We start from the raw sequence: 16925 nt of genomic DNA, 5'->3' as shown, positions 1-16925 counted from the left end.
CGTACAGCTGCCGGGTCATGTGGCCATCATGACTAAGCTGCTTCTGGCGAACCAGAGCAGCACACGGAAACGCCGTTTACCTTCCCACCAGAGCAGTACCTATTTATCTGCTTGCACTTTGTGCTTTCGAACTGCTAGGTTGGCAGGAGCAGGGACCGAGTGATGGGAGCTCACCCCGTCGCGGGGATTTGAACCGCCGAGCTTCCGACGAGCAAGTCCTAGGCTCTGGTTTAACCCAGGATAGCCAAGTTCTAAGATTCACATGAACTATATTGATTTACATGGTTTTTGCATAACTGATGTCAATAAACATTTTCCCACTATAACTATTCCTCTCCCCTTGTCCCTTAGTTTCACTAGACATTGCTCATACAGGTTTAGGCACCAGATCCACTCCCATCCACACATATTTGGCTAGAGTGGATGGCAACTTCCTTGTACTAGTTTTCTCTTTGCTCTGTATACAGAGAGCCAATATATACGTATAATAAACAAAGGATGAAAGCCTTCAAAGGTTTAACAAACAGCTCCACATATTGTAAATTCAACACAAGAAATCAATTATCCTGATGGAAGTTCTGTGGGGAGGATAGGATGCAGCTAATGACAACTGAAGATAGTGAATCTGATTAACTTCTAGCCTGCCTTTATTGGAATAACTACAGCGAAATAGAATATGGCACTTCAGTTTCCAACGCACACACACAAATATTCACAAGGCCACGAAACAACTGAAATTTTAATGCAAAACTTAAAAAACATCTTGTATTCCATTCAGTTATTTTTTAAACAGCTTAATGTCTGTGTTGTACTACAATACCTTTAAGATAAACCTTTGGGGTTTTAAACATAATATACACACATCTACACCTTTGTCTAGATAGGGTTCTAGCAGAAGTTGAGCCAAAGTCGTAAGTTCTTATGTGAGCTTCACATTTTTAGATGAAAATAAACAATCTCTACAGAACAGGGGGGAAATGAAAGTCTACTGAGCCATCTGAGCTTCCATTGCCTGTGCTGTCCATTCTGGGGCAGTCTGACTAATCTTCTCCAAAAGGTTGTTAACTTGGAAGCAGAGAGACTGAATTTGTTTGTCCCACGTCGGCAAGGCTTCACGAGCTAAAAGACAATAGAATAATTCATTCTTGCATTCATTGCTTGTTTCTATTAAATTTCCTGCCATTATTCATTTGCTGCATAAGCAAATTTTCTGTTAGCAGGTCTGCAGATACAGGTATTTTGGAATACAGGAATTCAAACTATTGCACGGACACTACTTCCATCTGGTGGCTACAGCGAGAATCACCACTTTGTCATATGTTGATTGTAAAAGGTAAAGGGACCCCTGACCATTAGGTCCAGTTGCAGACAACTCTGGGGTTGGGCGCTCATCTTGCTTTATTGGCCGAGGGAGCCTGCATACAGCTTCCGGGTCATGTGGCCAGCATGACTAAGCCACTTCTGGCAAACCAGAGCAGTGCACGGAAATGCCGTTTACCTTCCCGCCGAAGCAGTACCTATTTATCTACTTGCACTTTGACGTGCTTTCAAACTGCTAGGTTGGCAGGAGCTGGGATTGAGCAACGTGAGCTCACCCTGTTGCAGGGATTCGAACCACTGACCTTCTGATCGGCAAGCCCTAGGCTCTGTGGTTTAATCCACAGCGCCACCCGCGCCCCATGTTGATTGTACACCAGGCTAAAATATTTTGCTTTTGCATTACATGTGCTTCAACCGCACCTAAAGCAAGAACAACAGGCTAGACCTTAACTTACTTTCAAAGTGAACAATTCCATCTATCTGATCAATAAATCCATTCATGCGACCCTCTGTTATCATCTGGGATGCTATCTTTTCCGCCTGAAAAACAAAACCCAAAAGGACATCTACTTTTAATAAACAGAAGCCCACTCCTGATATGGTTTTTGCCACATGTATATGTACATAGGTGTGTCGGTGGTAGAGAAAAGTTATATAGGTCAATTTATTCTGCAGGAGACCTTTGCAACTGTTGATTATACTGTGGTTTAACCCACAGCGCCACCTGCATCCCTTATAGACAGTACAGAAATTTAATAAATCATCATCTTATACCAGAATCAATCATTTTTTGTTCCTTTCTTTTTGAACGCATCTGCTTTAAGCAGAAGAGCGAACTAGTTCTTCATCAAACTAGACATTATTAAAACTAGCTTAGTTTGAACAAAACAAAAGCAAACAGTACACAAGTCTATATACCTTGGCTGCAGGAATTTCTAATAATGCTCCAAGTTCTTCAAAGGTAATATTATTATACAGTTTGCTTGCAGATAACAAATTATGCTCAATGACAGCTCTGTCCAAAATACTAGAACCTGAAATAGAAACTGACAATGTATTAGGAGTTTGAAATTCAGCATGTATTTGGCTACAAGTCAAATATAATTTAAAAAACCTGTATGTAGCATATGCAGTCCTCAATTTCTGTTCCATCAATACTGCTCCGTAATAAAGGTAGAAAAGAAATTGGCTTACATTATTATGATATTATTATAACTTTCATAATATGATTTATTGGCTTTAAATCATTGTGCTGAACAGGATATAAACCTGCTTAACTAAGAGTAATATTTTTTTGCATCTTTGTCAAGCTTACAGAAAGGAAATTTCAGTCTAAATGTTGATGGAAGCCCAAAGTACTACATGATGGCTAAGGAGATTAGAGCAGCGTTTCCCAAACTTACAATAATTGCATGCCCCTTTTGAGTGTTCTATCTTACTGGAGTACTCCTTCTTGGTTGAAAATACTACTACTTTATCTTTGAATTAGCCTTTTTTAACTGCAGAAAACATAAAGTAAAATTTAAAAATTCTACTGTGTACACTTTGAAAACTTTCATGTATGACCAGGGATACACATACCATATTTTAGGAAACAATGGATTGGAAATTTCATGGAACTAGGTTATTTGTGCCAAACACTGGAGTATAAAAGGATATAAAGACCCAATGTAAATGATTACTAAAGCTGACCCAAAGTGCAACAATGCTCATTTTGAAAGGGTATATACAGAAAGGAACAATGTCTGAGTGCCCATCAGAACAGGGTACACCCGCACTTTAAGAGACCCAAGTACCATCAGCTGTTGTTGCTTTTTGGTGTGGCATGAGCATTGCAGCAAATTCTTGCAATTGGTTCCCTCTGATAATTCTGTCTAGATACATTTTCTCCAGTATCCCATAGGCCGCAAGCTGCTGGCATCTTTCATCCTTGAAGAGAGTAGCTAACATACGGGAACGCTGCTGTCCTGAAAAATAGTAAGAATACCGTGAACTGGGACATCTCAATTCAGTACTGTTCACTTCTATTTCAATGCATTTTCTCAGCTGCCTTTTTGCGAGCCAGTAGCAAATGGTCCAGTATATCTGAAGGAGCGTCTCCACCCCCATCGTTCTACCTGGACACTGAGGTCCAGCACCGAGGGCCTTCTGGCGGTTCCCTCACTGCGAGAAGCAAAGTTACAGGGAACCAGGCAGAGGGCCTTCTCAGTAGTGGCACCTTCCCTGTGGAACACCCTCCCACCAGATGTCAAAGAGAACAACAACTACCAGGCTTTTAGAAGACATCTGAAGGCAGCCCTGTTTCGGGAAGCTTTTAATGTTTGATGTATTATAGTATTTTAATATTCTTTTGGAAGCTGTCCAGAGTGGCTGGGGAAGCCCAGCCAGATGTGCGGGGTATAAATAATAAATTTATTATTATTATTATTATTATTAATTTCTTCCTGCCTGCCCACAGCACTCAACTGTTAATACTTGATGACTTTTCAAATTATACCTGCTAGGTGCAGATTGCTTTAGCAGCTAGATCCTTTCTATGGAAACAAACTGCAGTTTCTGCTTCTAGAATGCTACACCACCAAGATGATTTGGTTTCCGTAATCATAATCATTAACATGAAACCGTACATGAAACATTCCAGTGACACAGGGCAGACAACCTGTGGCAGCTTATGGAGAAATTTTGTTTTTTGGAAGCATAACATGCATACTGCTTTAGAGTAGAGCTCCCCCACCCCTTGCAGAACAGGATCATATATATAATCCCAAAGACTAAAATGAAAATTGCATATATAGAAGTCAGCCATCAAGTGTTGCTTTACCTGCTGATGCCAAGATTGTGCAATGCAAGGCATGTTTCAGTGCCTCAAGTCTCTCACTTTCGTGGACTATGCTCTTGTAAGAAAGCTCATTATACCTCTGGGCAGCTTCAATGAACTTCCTTCGGTAGTCAAGAACGCGAGCATAGCACACCTGAAACAGGGGAAAAAACCATACAGTTGCTCACTATGTTACCTATTAAATCCAGTAATAATATTTGAGGGTTCCGACTTTTCATGCAACATCAATTTTCATACTACAGGTCATAATAATAATAATAATAATAATAATAATAATAATAATAATTTATTTATATCCTGCCCTCCCCAGACAAAGCTGGGCTCAGAGCGGCTAACAACAGTAAAATAATACAGCATTCTAAAATCAATTCATTATAAAATGAGTTCAAATCAAATTGATGGCAACCATTGGGTTAGAGTTCTGTGAAGAATTACCAAAGGAGGGGGAATGAGAGGATAGCAACTGGTAGGCCAAATCTGTATCTCGGGAAGTAGCAGGACCACAGCCCCTACTCCAAATAACCTGTCAGTTCAAGAGGGATGTGAAAAGAGTAGAGGTTGTGGTGCTGGGACTTTGAAGCAGGACACTTTGGGGAGTTGGGTGCATCAAGCTCACTGCTCCACCAAAGTGGCCCTTGGAAAAACTAGGTAGAGCCTGGAGGGGTACAGAGCATGGAATGACTTGCAATCTAATAATAATAATAATAATAATAATAAATTTTATTTATATCCCGCCCTCCCCAGCCGAAGCCGGGCTCAGGGCGGCTAACAACAATAAAACAGTACAAAAGTACAACATAAACAACATTCTAAAATCATTCATTATATGTTACATGTTCAAATCATAGAAAAGTCACACAAGAACTAGGTTATTGTGTGCTTTCAACTGTTTGGCCTTCCAGTCAGGCATTAAACACCACTGGTCATCACAAAAATGCAGTAATATGAACTGTAAAGGTAAAGGTAAAGGGACCCCTGATCATTAGGTCCAGTCGTGACTGACTCTGGGGTTGTGGCGCTCATCTCGCTTTACAGTGGTGCCCCGCAAGACGAATGCCTCACAAGACGGAAAACTCGCTAGACGAAAGAGTTTTCCGTTTTGGAGGTGTTTCGCAAAACGAATCTCCTATGGGCTTGCTTCGCAAGACGAAAATGTTTTGCGAGTTCCTGCGGGTTTTCCCCCCTTCCCCACTTTTTCTAAGCTGCTAAGCCGCTTATCAGCTGATCCGATAAGCCGATAAAAGCCGCTAATAGCGCTAATCCGTCAATGGGCTTGCTTTGCAAGACGAAAAAACCGCTAGACGAAGAGAATCACAGAACGGATTCTTTTCGTCTTGCGAGGCACCACTGTATTGGCCGAGGGAGCCGGAGTACAGCTTCCGGGTCATGTGGCCAGCATGACTAAGCCGCTTCTGGCGAACCAGAGCAGTGCACGGAAACGCCGTTTACCTTCCCGCCAGAGCGGTACCTATTTATCTACTTGCACTTTGTGCTTTCGAACTGCTAGGTTGGCAGGAGCAGGGATCGAGCAACAGGAGCTCACCCCGTCACGGGAATTCGAACCGCCGACCTTCTGATTGGCAAGCCCAAGGCTCTGTGGTTTAACACACAGCACCATCCGCATCCTTAATATGAACTGTACTGGAGTACATTTTAGTGTAAGTGGTCACCACCAGACAGGATCCCATGTTACATAATGAAATTCTCTTTAATCCAATGGGCTGCTAAGGCAAACATGGGCGCCGTTCAGGTAGTCTGTTTATCCCCATCCACCAACAAATAATGAATGTCCTCCCTACTATTCAGGAAGGGAATTCTCTGAAGAAGTCCTTTGAGAAATGTATCCCTAGGAGAATTATACAGGGAGCAATATAGTATGTAATGAACAATGCTTTCCATCTCTCCCTAGCCCCAGTGATTTACAGATACTATGGCTATCTCCCATCAAAATATGTTGTGGGCATAGTTTGGAATCTCAAAGCTGTAAATGCCTTCCTCATCATTTAAGCTGATAACTTAAAAAAGCAATCTTGGAGACCATAATCAGATTTCACATTAAAAAATGGTGAAAATTGCAGAGTTTGAAGATGACATTTAGTTAACAGATGGCCTCACTTTTTATTTATCCTGATTTGCAACTACAAGGGTAGCAACCTTGAGGTCAGCAAATGAGGAACAGGTGTATATGCAAAAATATAATGATAAAACTTTTAAGCAATATGTTATTTCATTTCACTCAAAACAAGAATGTTAGTATTTCACCTTATAGTGAATTTGTAACTGTTCATTGGTTGATTCATTCTGAAGAAGTGATGCTCTGTTGATGTAAGCCTCAGCCTGAACGGGATCGTCATCCTCCAGGTACAGTCGGGCAATTTTTAGGTAAGTCTCCAATTTATAATCTACATTGTATTGCCTTGAATAGAAAGGGGAAAAATACACTATTGAAACCTCAGTTCATTTGCATCATAAGAGTTTTGCAAACATACTTACAGTAATACTACACGCTGTATAATGTTTGCCACCAGCCAACTCTGGCTGAAAGGAAGGATAGGCTGTGTCTCCCCAGAGAAATGGAGAAGCAGGATACTCAATGGCAACCCCCCCCCCCGCAAGAGGGTATGGAAATGTAATTTATTGGTTAATTTTGAATGGTAATAGTCATAAGGCTTTACTCACAGTAGGCCCATTAATGTCAGTAGGCCTACTTTAATACCACCCACTGTCTTAATGCAAATGCATTCAATGTGGGGCCCTTCTATATGCTGTGGACGACAATTCCCATCAACCCTCAGGGATTATGGGACTTGTAGTCCTAAAACTTGTAGGGCACGTTGACTACTCATCATAATGCAATACACTATTTGATGGAAGCTAGCAACAAGGTCCATGGCAGTCTCTTGTAAGGAAAAAAACAGCTCAACTCTATGCACTGCTCCACAGAAGACACTTGGATCTAAATCAAAAATAAGTGCAAAAATAAAAAGTAAAGGTTACTGAAACCAAAAATAGAACTGTGCTCTAAAGATTATAACTACAATGTGAGTAGCACTAAATGGTTATGAGTTCCCCACGGAAAAAGTTTCCAGGTGGATCACTGATCTATCAAAATAGTATGTGCAACTGTCACAGAACAATCAGAGAAGCCAAAGCTATTGAAAAGTCAAGGAAACAGATCCAGAATATACCCAAATGAAGCATTTGTACTACAAAAGGATATACAATGTATGAAGAAAAAATGTCAGGTTTCCTAACAACTATTTACTTCTGTCCTGTTTCCAAAGGAATCCCCACCAATACTTGTGCTGCATTCCGCCAGTCTTCTTCTTTCTCATAAATTGATGCAAGATGTTGTCTTATAGAAGCAACCTGGGAAGAATGAGGACATAAAATTATAATGCAATCAAGTTATCAAATTGATCCACTTTCTAATATCCTTTATATTATCTGTTTCCTTTTGCCCATTTGACAATAATCTGATTTTACATGATCTACAATATCTTTAAATATACTTCTCAATCAAATGCATATGAGGGATGTATTAGGATACAAACTGCCAAGAAGCGTAGTGATTTTTGTTTTGAGTTATTCCAGGGTAGAAGCAAAATTTGTGGTGTAGAATTTGGTACAAATTTTACAAGCTGCAGGAAACTACAGGGCAAACAAAACTACCTTCAATTAATGACTGTTTTAATAAAGTCAGCAAAGTATGCCAGGATGAACAAAACTGAATAGTCTGTATTCATTATTGGAACAAATTGACTTGGGGCATCTTTTCCTTGCTGTCCTTTTGGCAAGGCTTATCATATGCCAGTGATATCTATTATATTTTAGAGTACAGTACAGTGGTACCTCAGTTTTAGAACAGTCCTGTTTAAGAACGATTCGGTTTAAGAACTCCGCAAAACAGGAAGTAGTGTCCCAGTTTGCAAACTTTACCTCAGTCTAAGAATGGAATCCGAATGGTGGAAGGGCACTGGCGGCGGAAGGCCTCATTAGGGAAAGTGTGCCTCGGTTTAAGAATGGTTTCGGTTTAAGAACGGACTTCCAGAATGGATTAAGTTCGTAAACCGAGGTATCACTGTACTGAAAATATTTCAATATACTCTTCTCTTTATCTGACTGGTTTGCCAGAGCCTTCTTGGAGACAATTACCCATCTTTGGGATGTCCTTCCTGGTGAGGTGTTTCTGTCTTTTTCATTATGTTTCCTTTTGGAGGAATTTAAATAGTTGTTTACCCAGGCTTTTGAAACGTACTGCTTTTGACAACCTTATTAGCGGAGGGCATGTGTCTGTTTCACATGTTTGAAAATGTTTTTATTTTATTTTTAATTGTATTTTTAAATCACTTTGATGTTTCCTGCCCTGGGCTCCTTTGGGAGGAAGGTTGGGATTGAAATTTGATCACCATCTTGCTCTTACCTGCTCCTCAAATGAAATTACACGAGGTTGGATCTTTTCCAAGGTGAAATGGTAGATTTCTTTGGCTGTGCCATCAGGAAGACTTGGAAGATGGGTACAGAAGTCTGTCAACAACTGGCGTGAAATCACTAAACTGACGTTTTCATTGACCACTGGTTTAAGAGACACAAGGTGGAAAGAAAGTCAGGCTATACATTGTCATTAGGCCCGTCATTTTAGTGAGCATTCAGTCTATAACCATTGTTAAGGCCCCTGTTTCCAACTCAAACTTTTAGGCAGCTGTACCAGCTCATAAGAGCCTGGGCATAAAACTGTTACACTGACATAGCATCTGTTTGCAACTCAGTTGCTGTGCTATCATAATGAAAAGGCTCGGAGTCACCATTGTGAAATGTGGAATATGAGTTGCATGGCACAGAAGTGGGGGGGGGGGGGAATGCTGACCCTGCACGGGCACAACCCATTCATTGTTTCACCACAGCACAGTTTTATGATAGGATGCCAAAATAATTATACTAGTATTAACATTTTGCAAAGACCATAACCTTGGATAACAGGATTATGAGATAACAACCCTCCTACAGCCTAGAAATGTTTATTCAGAATATCCCACTGATTTTGATGAAATTTATGTCAAAGTATTCATGCTTAAAAACGACACCTCAACCTTTTCCCTACCAAATCCCCAGTGCTATATTGATGCCTGTTTCAATGTACAAAGATTTCTAAGACCATTCATTTTTTCCGATTGCAATTAAATACTTAGTACAAAGCTGTCATTCAGCAATTCATGAAAACTGATAATTAAACTCACTTGCTTCTACAAAGGCTTTTAATGCCTCTAATTGTTCCACTCCTGAGAGCTGAATTGCTTTTTCCAATATCTGACGATACCTGCCAGAATGCAGTAAAAAAAAAGAGTTAAGGTTTAAATATCATCGAATACAGAGCTAATTCTAAGCTAGATGGACTAGCAGTCTGACTTATTATAGCTTCCTATGTTGCTAAATATTGGTGTATTTTTAAAATTAGCTTTACATCTTGTGCATGCAGGGACAATACGCATGATATTTTAGAATGCCATTCTTCTCAAAACCATTTTAGAGTATGTACATGCCATACTTTGCATTTCAATGGAAATCCTGAGATCTAACAGTTCTGGTGCTTTCCCACTGCAATGAAATGGCTAGTCATAGAAATGAGGACACAATTTGACAATTCCTTTTGCAGAAAGAGAAGACTATCATCCTCTTTTCACCTTTTCTTGCATTAACTCTAATAAAACACAAGAGTACAATGTTATGCAAAAGTGAGTGTGAATGCACATCATTATGCTGAGATACAATGAGCAATCAAAAAAACAGCCAAACAGCATCAGGCAAAAGCTGGGTATACTTGTATTTTCGACATCATTAATCCCATATTATCCTGCCTTTCCAACTCTTGTGAGTGCAATCTCCTGTGGTTTAGGATACTAAATTGAATCCTGGAAGTCTGTGTTGTTGGCATCCGTCTTGAGAGACAAACCACTGCTTTAGCAGCTCCAAAGTGACCTCACAGGGTGTAAGCCTGGGCAGTGTGTTTGGAGGTCCTGGGCTACTCAGATGACAAGACACCCCCCCCCAATCTAGGAGCCACAGGTGAGAACTGAGTGCAGGGTTGGGGACCAAAGATGGACAAACAACCCTAGAAGGAGCCTGTCTCCCAACACCCCATAGAGCTGTAATAATCTTACATAAACTGCTCTTATAAGGTCCACCTGAAAAGCTGCATAGAAACACACCGAATAAATAGATCAGGCATGGCCAAACTTGGCCCTCCAGCTGTATTTTTGGGACTACAACTCCCATCATCCCTAGCTAACGGGACCAGTGGTCAGGGATGATGGGAATTGTAGTCCCAAAACAGCTGGAGGGCCAGGTTTGGCCATGCCGGAAATAGATAATAGATTCGAATTAGATGGGGAAGCACCGCTGGCTCGTTTCTACGGTTTCGAATATATTTCTGCTAAAATCCCAGGAACTGGTGCGAGGAACCACTGCTGTTGCTGTTACCAAATTAATGTTGACAGCTACCGATTAATGTTCTTAACCCACACTACTTCTTTTCCATAAAGATCGCCCTAGATCCACAAGGCGCAAGAGAACACGGAGGGAACCGAACCAGCGCCATGCAGATCCAGAACATGACCTGAGAGGAGGGCAGGCCTCCCTAAGCCAAGAGATGCTCCTGCCTGCTCCGCTTCCTCCTCTCCCCACCCCGCAACCCTTGTCAGACTCGGCACTGGCTGCTACGGGAGAAGGGGAGGGAGAATAATAAATAATAAAATAAATAATATTTTATTTATATCCCGCCCTCCCCGGCCGAAGCAGGGCTCAGAGCGGCTAACAACAGTAAAATAATACAATATTATGAAATTTCATTATGAGAAGGGAGGGGGAAAAGGAGCCGCTCACTTCCCGGCCAGGTCCTTGTGGGAGCCGCTCGAGCTCATGAGCTGGGTCAGCTCCTGCCTCACAGCCGCCGCCATTTTGGATCCTCCCCCTTCCCGCCCACAACCTGTGAGGGGAAACACAGCGCCCCCGACTCCGCCTCCTCCGGCGCGAGACGCCTCTACGCTAGAGACGGCGACGCAGCCGCGTATCCATACGGAGCCAACGGCTTTGCGGCGTGACGTCACGGATCCCGGAAGCGCCGAAAGGGGAGGAGGAGGAGGAGGGAGCCTGAGCGGAAGTGGAGCGCGCTTTGAGGAGGGAAGGCGGGAGAAACCAGCGCGGCGCGAGAAAGAGAGAGGGAGAGGGCGGGCTCGCGGGTTGGTTGGCTGTTTGGCGCCGGTGACGCGGCGCCGGTTGCCAGGGCGCCGCTGCCCGAGCTATTATGGGATGCGGCGGCGGCGGAATGGCGCTGGGCGCGTGATTTTGAACAAACGCGGAACCTGCCGCAGCTGCTGCTGCTGTTGCCGCCGCCGCGAGCAGCCGCCGCTGTCACGGCGACCAGCCGGCCGCGCGCGGGAGCGAGCCCGGGAGCGCGCGGGCGGCGTTGTCATTACGGTGGGGCCGGCGCGGGGGGTGGAAGAGACCGATGTGAAGCGGCGGGCGCAGGTGAGCGCTAGGCGGGCCGAGCGGGGGGCGGGTCGCCTGAGGGGAAGCAAGGGAGAAGCGGCGCAGCCCTGAGGCGCTTGAGGCGGGGGACCCACCGGCCGCCTCCTTCTCCCTTCGCTGACAGGACGAGTCTGGCCGGCTTGTGGGGTGGGCGCCTGTCGGGAAGGGAGGCTCAGTACCGGCCCTTCTCCCTCCTCCTCCGCCTCCCCTCAGGATTATAATATTTTTAATTGTCATCTATCTGTCAGTGACCCCTCGGCGGAGGTAGGAGGTTTTAGGCCCGGCAGGAGCTGCGCGGAAGCCCCGGGGTAATATTTCGGCCTCGGAGCCGCGACGAGCCGGTGCCTCCAGGAACGAGGGAGGAGGCTTCGTTGTTTTATTTTCGAATTGCTTCTCATTCTTCTGTCAAGGAAGGCCGCGGGGAGTAGGGATTTGCCCCAAAAGCGGGGTGGGTGGGCTGGTGGCCAGGGTTGAGGCTGCGAGTTGTAAGTCCTGGGTAAAGACTGGGCAGAAGCGACTAACAAATTCAATAAATAAGAGCAAGAAAGGGAAAGAAGAGTCTCGTTTTGAAATAACGAGTTCGATCTCCTTCTTCAGTCCGATGGCTGCTGCTCAAGGAGGTCTGCTTTTGGCGTATCGTAGAGCAGGGCAAAAACTTTACAATTCCCAATCACGGATATTTATTTGTCCAGAATTTAACGCAAGTGGAAGTGTTTTGCTCTGTTGCTGAAACAGGAGCAGAATAGCTGGCCTCAAGCACCCCTCTCTTTCTCACAGGAAACCACAGTTTAACAGGGACTTTAATCTTTATGGCAGTCAGCTGAGTTCCCTGTGTTTATTGTATGGGAAGTCGTTGGCCTCGTCTCTTGCCTTACAATCTTATCAGACCTGGGCGTTGAATGGTGTAAAGAGCAAGCTGTTATTGGTGAACTGTCAAAGATTGCTGGCCTGTGGCTTGACTGATGTTCAATAATACAAAGTAGCTTTTCTATTTGATTCGTAAGAAAATGGACTCTTATCTTCTGTCTGTCTGTTCCATTTCTCTTGTCTAAACAGCTAGTGCATATCTTGATGGCAATAGTACTTCGATTTTTATAAGGTAGATATTAGAAAGAAATGTTAAATACATATTTTGTTTTCCCTCTGATCAAAATATACAAAAATCCAACCAAATCCATTCATTGTAGAGAAGCCACTTCACAAATTAAGCACCTGTTATTTAAAATGCACTTCTCCTGTCAAAACCCAGTACATATAATTCTAAACTTACAAGTATTTATACACGTACGGTAATCTTGAAATCAGAATGGTAGAACTAACAATACCTTTGTAAGTTGCCCATTATGATCCATTTACTAGCAGAGGGCAAATGAGCCAATGGAGCAATAACTTTGAGCAGTGTATATTGCTAAGTATAAACAAGGAAGCTATATTTTAACACTATCAGTGCTCCAGTTTTATAACAATTGCTTTCCAACTATGTTGATTCTGGAAAATCAACAAAAATTCACTTGGGAGGGAAAGGTGAATCTATTGACAGTGGTGCTCAATGATGAAATACCAATAAATTCTATAAAATTATATCCAATATTAGTCATACTTTCATTAGACATAGTGAAATCAAAGGATTTAAGTTTATTGATTTGTGGGCAAGCCACACTACATATTTCTGAAACCATTTAAAGCAAAACAATGTAAGCACAGGAGAAATGAAAACAAAAAATACTCCTATTAAATAATAAGTGCAATACAAAACTAACCTCAAACAAATTATATCACCTCATCTCTAAAAGCTTGGTGAAGTAAGTCTTTCACTATCCTCCTAAAAGAGTATCCTACTGTGGGGAAATACACCTTAAAGGAGAGAGAGTTCCAAAGTTTTGGAGCTGCCACTGAAAAAGCCTTATTATGAGCCCTGTTAACCTTGTCCCTTATAGGAACCACCAAGAGAACCTCATTGGCAGGTCTTAAAGACCAGACAGGTTAGCATGGGAGAAGGTAGTCTTTCAGATATTTAGCTGAGATTCCTGCATATCAGGGGGTTGGACTAGATGACCCTTGGGGTCCCTTCCAATTCTGTGATTCTATGAAATATTTGTTTCCTGGGCTGTTTGGGGCTTTACGTGTTAGCATAAGCACCTAAAATTGGGCTCAAGAAACAATTAGCAACCTCGGTGGATGCTTTAAAATGGGGATAATATGTGAGCAGGCTCCTGCTCCCATAACCACATGGGCCACCCAAGCTAGACAGATGCAGCTTGGTAGTCTCTATGCATGGGTGAGATGATGGTGTCAGGACGAGGAGGAGCCTGGATTTGTTAGGCACCAGGGAATATTATAGGACATTATAGCTGAGCATGTACAAAAGGGATGGGCCACACTGAACCAGGGTTGAACCAGATTGTTGGTAAAAAGGTAAAGGTAAAGGGACCCCTGACCATTGGGAGACCCAACAGGAGCTGAAGGGGGTCCGGTTTAGAACATATCTCCCCCTTTCAATGAAATTGATAAAGTGATGAACATTTAAATGGGGGAGGTGTAGAACTAGGCATTGTGAGTGCAGGGGCAAAACAAAACAGTTCAGGGAGGCCAGACCACAACAGTTCAGTTACACAAATGCCAAAAACACTTGAAGAGAAAGACTTCATACAAGTTTTTATACACCAGTGCTAGAAGCCTCTGAACCCAAGATAGGTGAACTGAAGTGCTTGGTCTTGGAAGATGGCATTGATATAGTGGGTATAAGAGAGGGTATAAACTTATAGGAAGGACAAGGAAAGATGCACTGGAGGCTGTGTTGCGTCAAAGAGGGCATTGAGTGCAGCAGGCTAGAAATCCTCAGACAAGGCACAGAGAAAGCAGATAGAGAAAAGTTTTTCTCCCTCTTGCATAACATTAGAACTCACGGATATTTGATGAAAATTCAGAACAGATAAAAGAAAGTACTTCTTTGTGAAGCACACATTTAAACTAGGGAACTTGCCTCCTGTAGGAGGCTGTCATGGAAACCAGCTTGGATGGCTTTAGAGGATGATTAGACAAATTAATGTAGGACAAGACTATCAACAGCCACAGTGGCTCTGTTCCACTTCCACTGTCAAAGGCAGTATGCCTCTGAATAAGTTGCTGGAAATTGCAAGTGGGCAGAGTGCTGTTGTGCTGTCATGTCCAGCTTGCAGGCTTTCCGTAGGTTTCTGGTTAGCCACTGTGAGAACAGGATGGACCATTGGCCTGATCCAGCAGGCTCATCTTATTTAACCTTGCAGGATCCAGCAGGAGAAGTCCTGTAGTTGCCTGATGCTATTCTCTGCTGAAACTCCTCAGAGACAGGAGTGGAGCCACTATAAAACAGCATCCCCAACTTCAAATTCATGCCATGATCCATGGCATCCAAAGCCACTGAGATGTCAAATAGAACCAAGAGAGTTGCACTTCCACTATGCCTCTTCCAACAAAAGTCATTGATCAGGGTGACCAAGGCTTGCTGGTTTTCCACAGGCATCTGGTTTGGCCACAGTGAGAACAAGATGCTTCATTAGATGGGTCATTGGCCTAATCCAGCAGGTTTATGTTCTTATGCTCTTAAGGTAGTTTTGTTCCCCAAACCAGGCCAGAAATCAGATTGAACTGGGTCCAGATATTACCAACAGGCCTTAAAGTGTATACTCTCATTGACTCTGCTGTAGAACCCACTTAAGAAAATGCAACAAAACTCCTGACCTTCATAGCACCTCGGCAATCAGATCCCAGAATATAGTTTAAAACAGCTAAATTTATGCAAGTGTACCAGATAATTGATGCATAGAATATGCAGCAAATTTGCGGCTTTCCAGTTCACAGTGCATGGACAGGTTTGCCAGGATATTTTTGTGGAAACTAAAATAGTTGTTTGCCTCATGGAAATGACTTGCAGAAGTACTTTGATAAATATGTAACTTTTATGTGGAAAATGGATCTAATAGTGGCATGATGTATTGGCTCTATTCAAGTCTCCCAGGATGGTTCAACTACTATAGAACATCAAATACCTACATAAATCTCTGTGCATAATTTCTCCACTAGCATATTTTTCATTTAATTGCAAGAGGCATTGCAGCTTTCACCAATGAATTGCTGAGAATAGTGTCTGACACCCAGGAAAGCCTATGTTAACTGAAAAGGCATTACAGTTCTTGATACGGGAATTTATTCTTAAACTATTTGCTATGCTGAATTGGCTTGAGTGCCACGCTTGAGAGTTTTGCTCCTGAACAGTGAGTCAAAACTGAGACATGAATAATGGAGTTAGTTCTTAAGTAGTGTAAGATCTCATCTGTCATTAACAGTCACTTGTATCTAGGCAGTTGAGGGGATACTGTGGTTATAAACTGTGTTGTGTAGAATGTATGGAATGAAAACTCTTTGAAGTGAGAATCTCAGTGTAGTTCCACTTCTCACACACTCTTGGAAGCAGTTTCCCATGTTCAGTGTGATGTTCTTCTATGTGAGTGAATTTGGGTTTGTTTGCTCTTTTTTAAGGGAAAAAGCAAGCATAAATGATTTTAGGTGGAAAAACAATGTTTTTCTCCATCAGTTTTGCCTAGAATAGTGTATTAAAGCATTTTCATGCTGATTTCTTTATTAGCCATGAGATGGGCAAAGTTTTCTTTTAATTTTACTAGAAGAATTGCTGGAAGCTTTCCCCCTTCCCCCTTAAAAAGCCTTCCTGTGTCAATGTTAATGTAAATTGTTCATAGTCATAATACACTGGTGTTTACTTTTTAAGGGCAGGTAATAAAAGGATGAGAGAGCTTTTGTTGATGAAAAATCTATATATACACCAGATGCACAGTTACTTCTTATTCATCCTGTCCGCACACGCCACCTTTCATCTCTCCCGATTCTTAATCGACTAATAAACCATTTGGTCTGCAATCCTATACCCATTTACCTGGGAGTAAGCCCCATTGAACTCAGCGGAACTTACTTCTGAGTATAGGATTGCACGGCCAGGCTTTTAAGGTGCCGTGGAAGTGCAGCTTGTTAGCCCGGCTTCCCTTCTGAATTCCGTCTCAGAGCTGGAATGCGCCCTCGTTTCCTGGACAAGGGGCGCAAACCCTTTGCGTTTGCGTGGACAGGGAGTCTTGCCCTGGCCGGAGCGCGCGTTTCTTGTAGGTCAGCGCCCGCGTCGTTCCTCCTTTTCTCGGCGGGGGCCGGGCTTCCCCTCCCCTCCGGTGGGAGTGGCTCTAGCAGAGGGATCGGG

General features: G+C 42.8%; 1 protein-coding gene and 2 long non-coding RNA genes across 4 annotated transcripts in view; all 3 read right to left on the bottom strand.

The window, feature by feature from the left end:
• Positions 1 to 16925, bottom strand: part of LOC309540187 — a 194202-nt gene that overhangs the window by 21811 nt on the left and 155466 nt on the right. The window lies entirely within an intron of this gene.
• Positions 722 to 11198, bottom strand: COPS4 (COP9 signalosome subunit 4). Of its 2 annotated transcripts, none has more exons than XM_082236584.1 (10): positions 11039 to 11198; positions 9397 to 9476; positions 8583 to 8734; positions 7425 to 7528; positions 6422 to 6575; positions 4142 to 4292; positions 3117 to 3287; positions 2239 to 2366; positions 1776 to 1860; positions 722 to 1119 (listed from the first exon to the last, which is right to left on the bottom strand). In XM_082236584.1, the coding sequence occupies exons 1-10, from the start codon at positions 11110 to 11112 to the stop codon at positions 986 to 988; spliced, it is 1233 nt and encodes a 410-aa protein (XP_082092710.1). In that variant the 5' UTR covers positions 11113 to 11198; the 3' UTR covers positions 722 to 985. The 2 variants fall into 2 exon arrangements, with proteins under 2 accessions (XP_082092710.1, XP_082092711.1); XM_082236585.1 differs by having other exon boundaries at positions 2239 to 2354.
• Positions 13299 to 16297, bottom strand: LOC309540202. The gene is made up of 2 exons (XR_014223127.1): positions 14296 to 16297; positions 13299 to 13502 (listed from the first exon to the last, which is right to left on the bottom strand). It is a non-coding gene; the product is annotated as an uncharacterized lncRNA (long non-coding RNA).

This window comes from Podarcis vaucheri (assembly GCF_965113315.1).
Source record: "Podarcis vaucheri genome assembly, chromosome: 9".
NCBI classification, from domain to species: domain Eukaryota; kingdom Metazoa; phylum Chordata; class Lepidosauria; order Squamata; family Lacertidae; genus Podarcis; species Podarcis vaucheri.
This window is presented reverse-complemented; position numbering and strand designations above follow the sequence as displayed.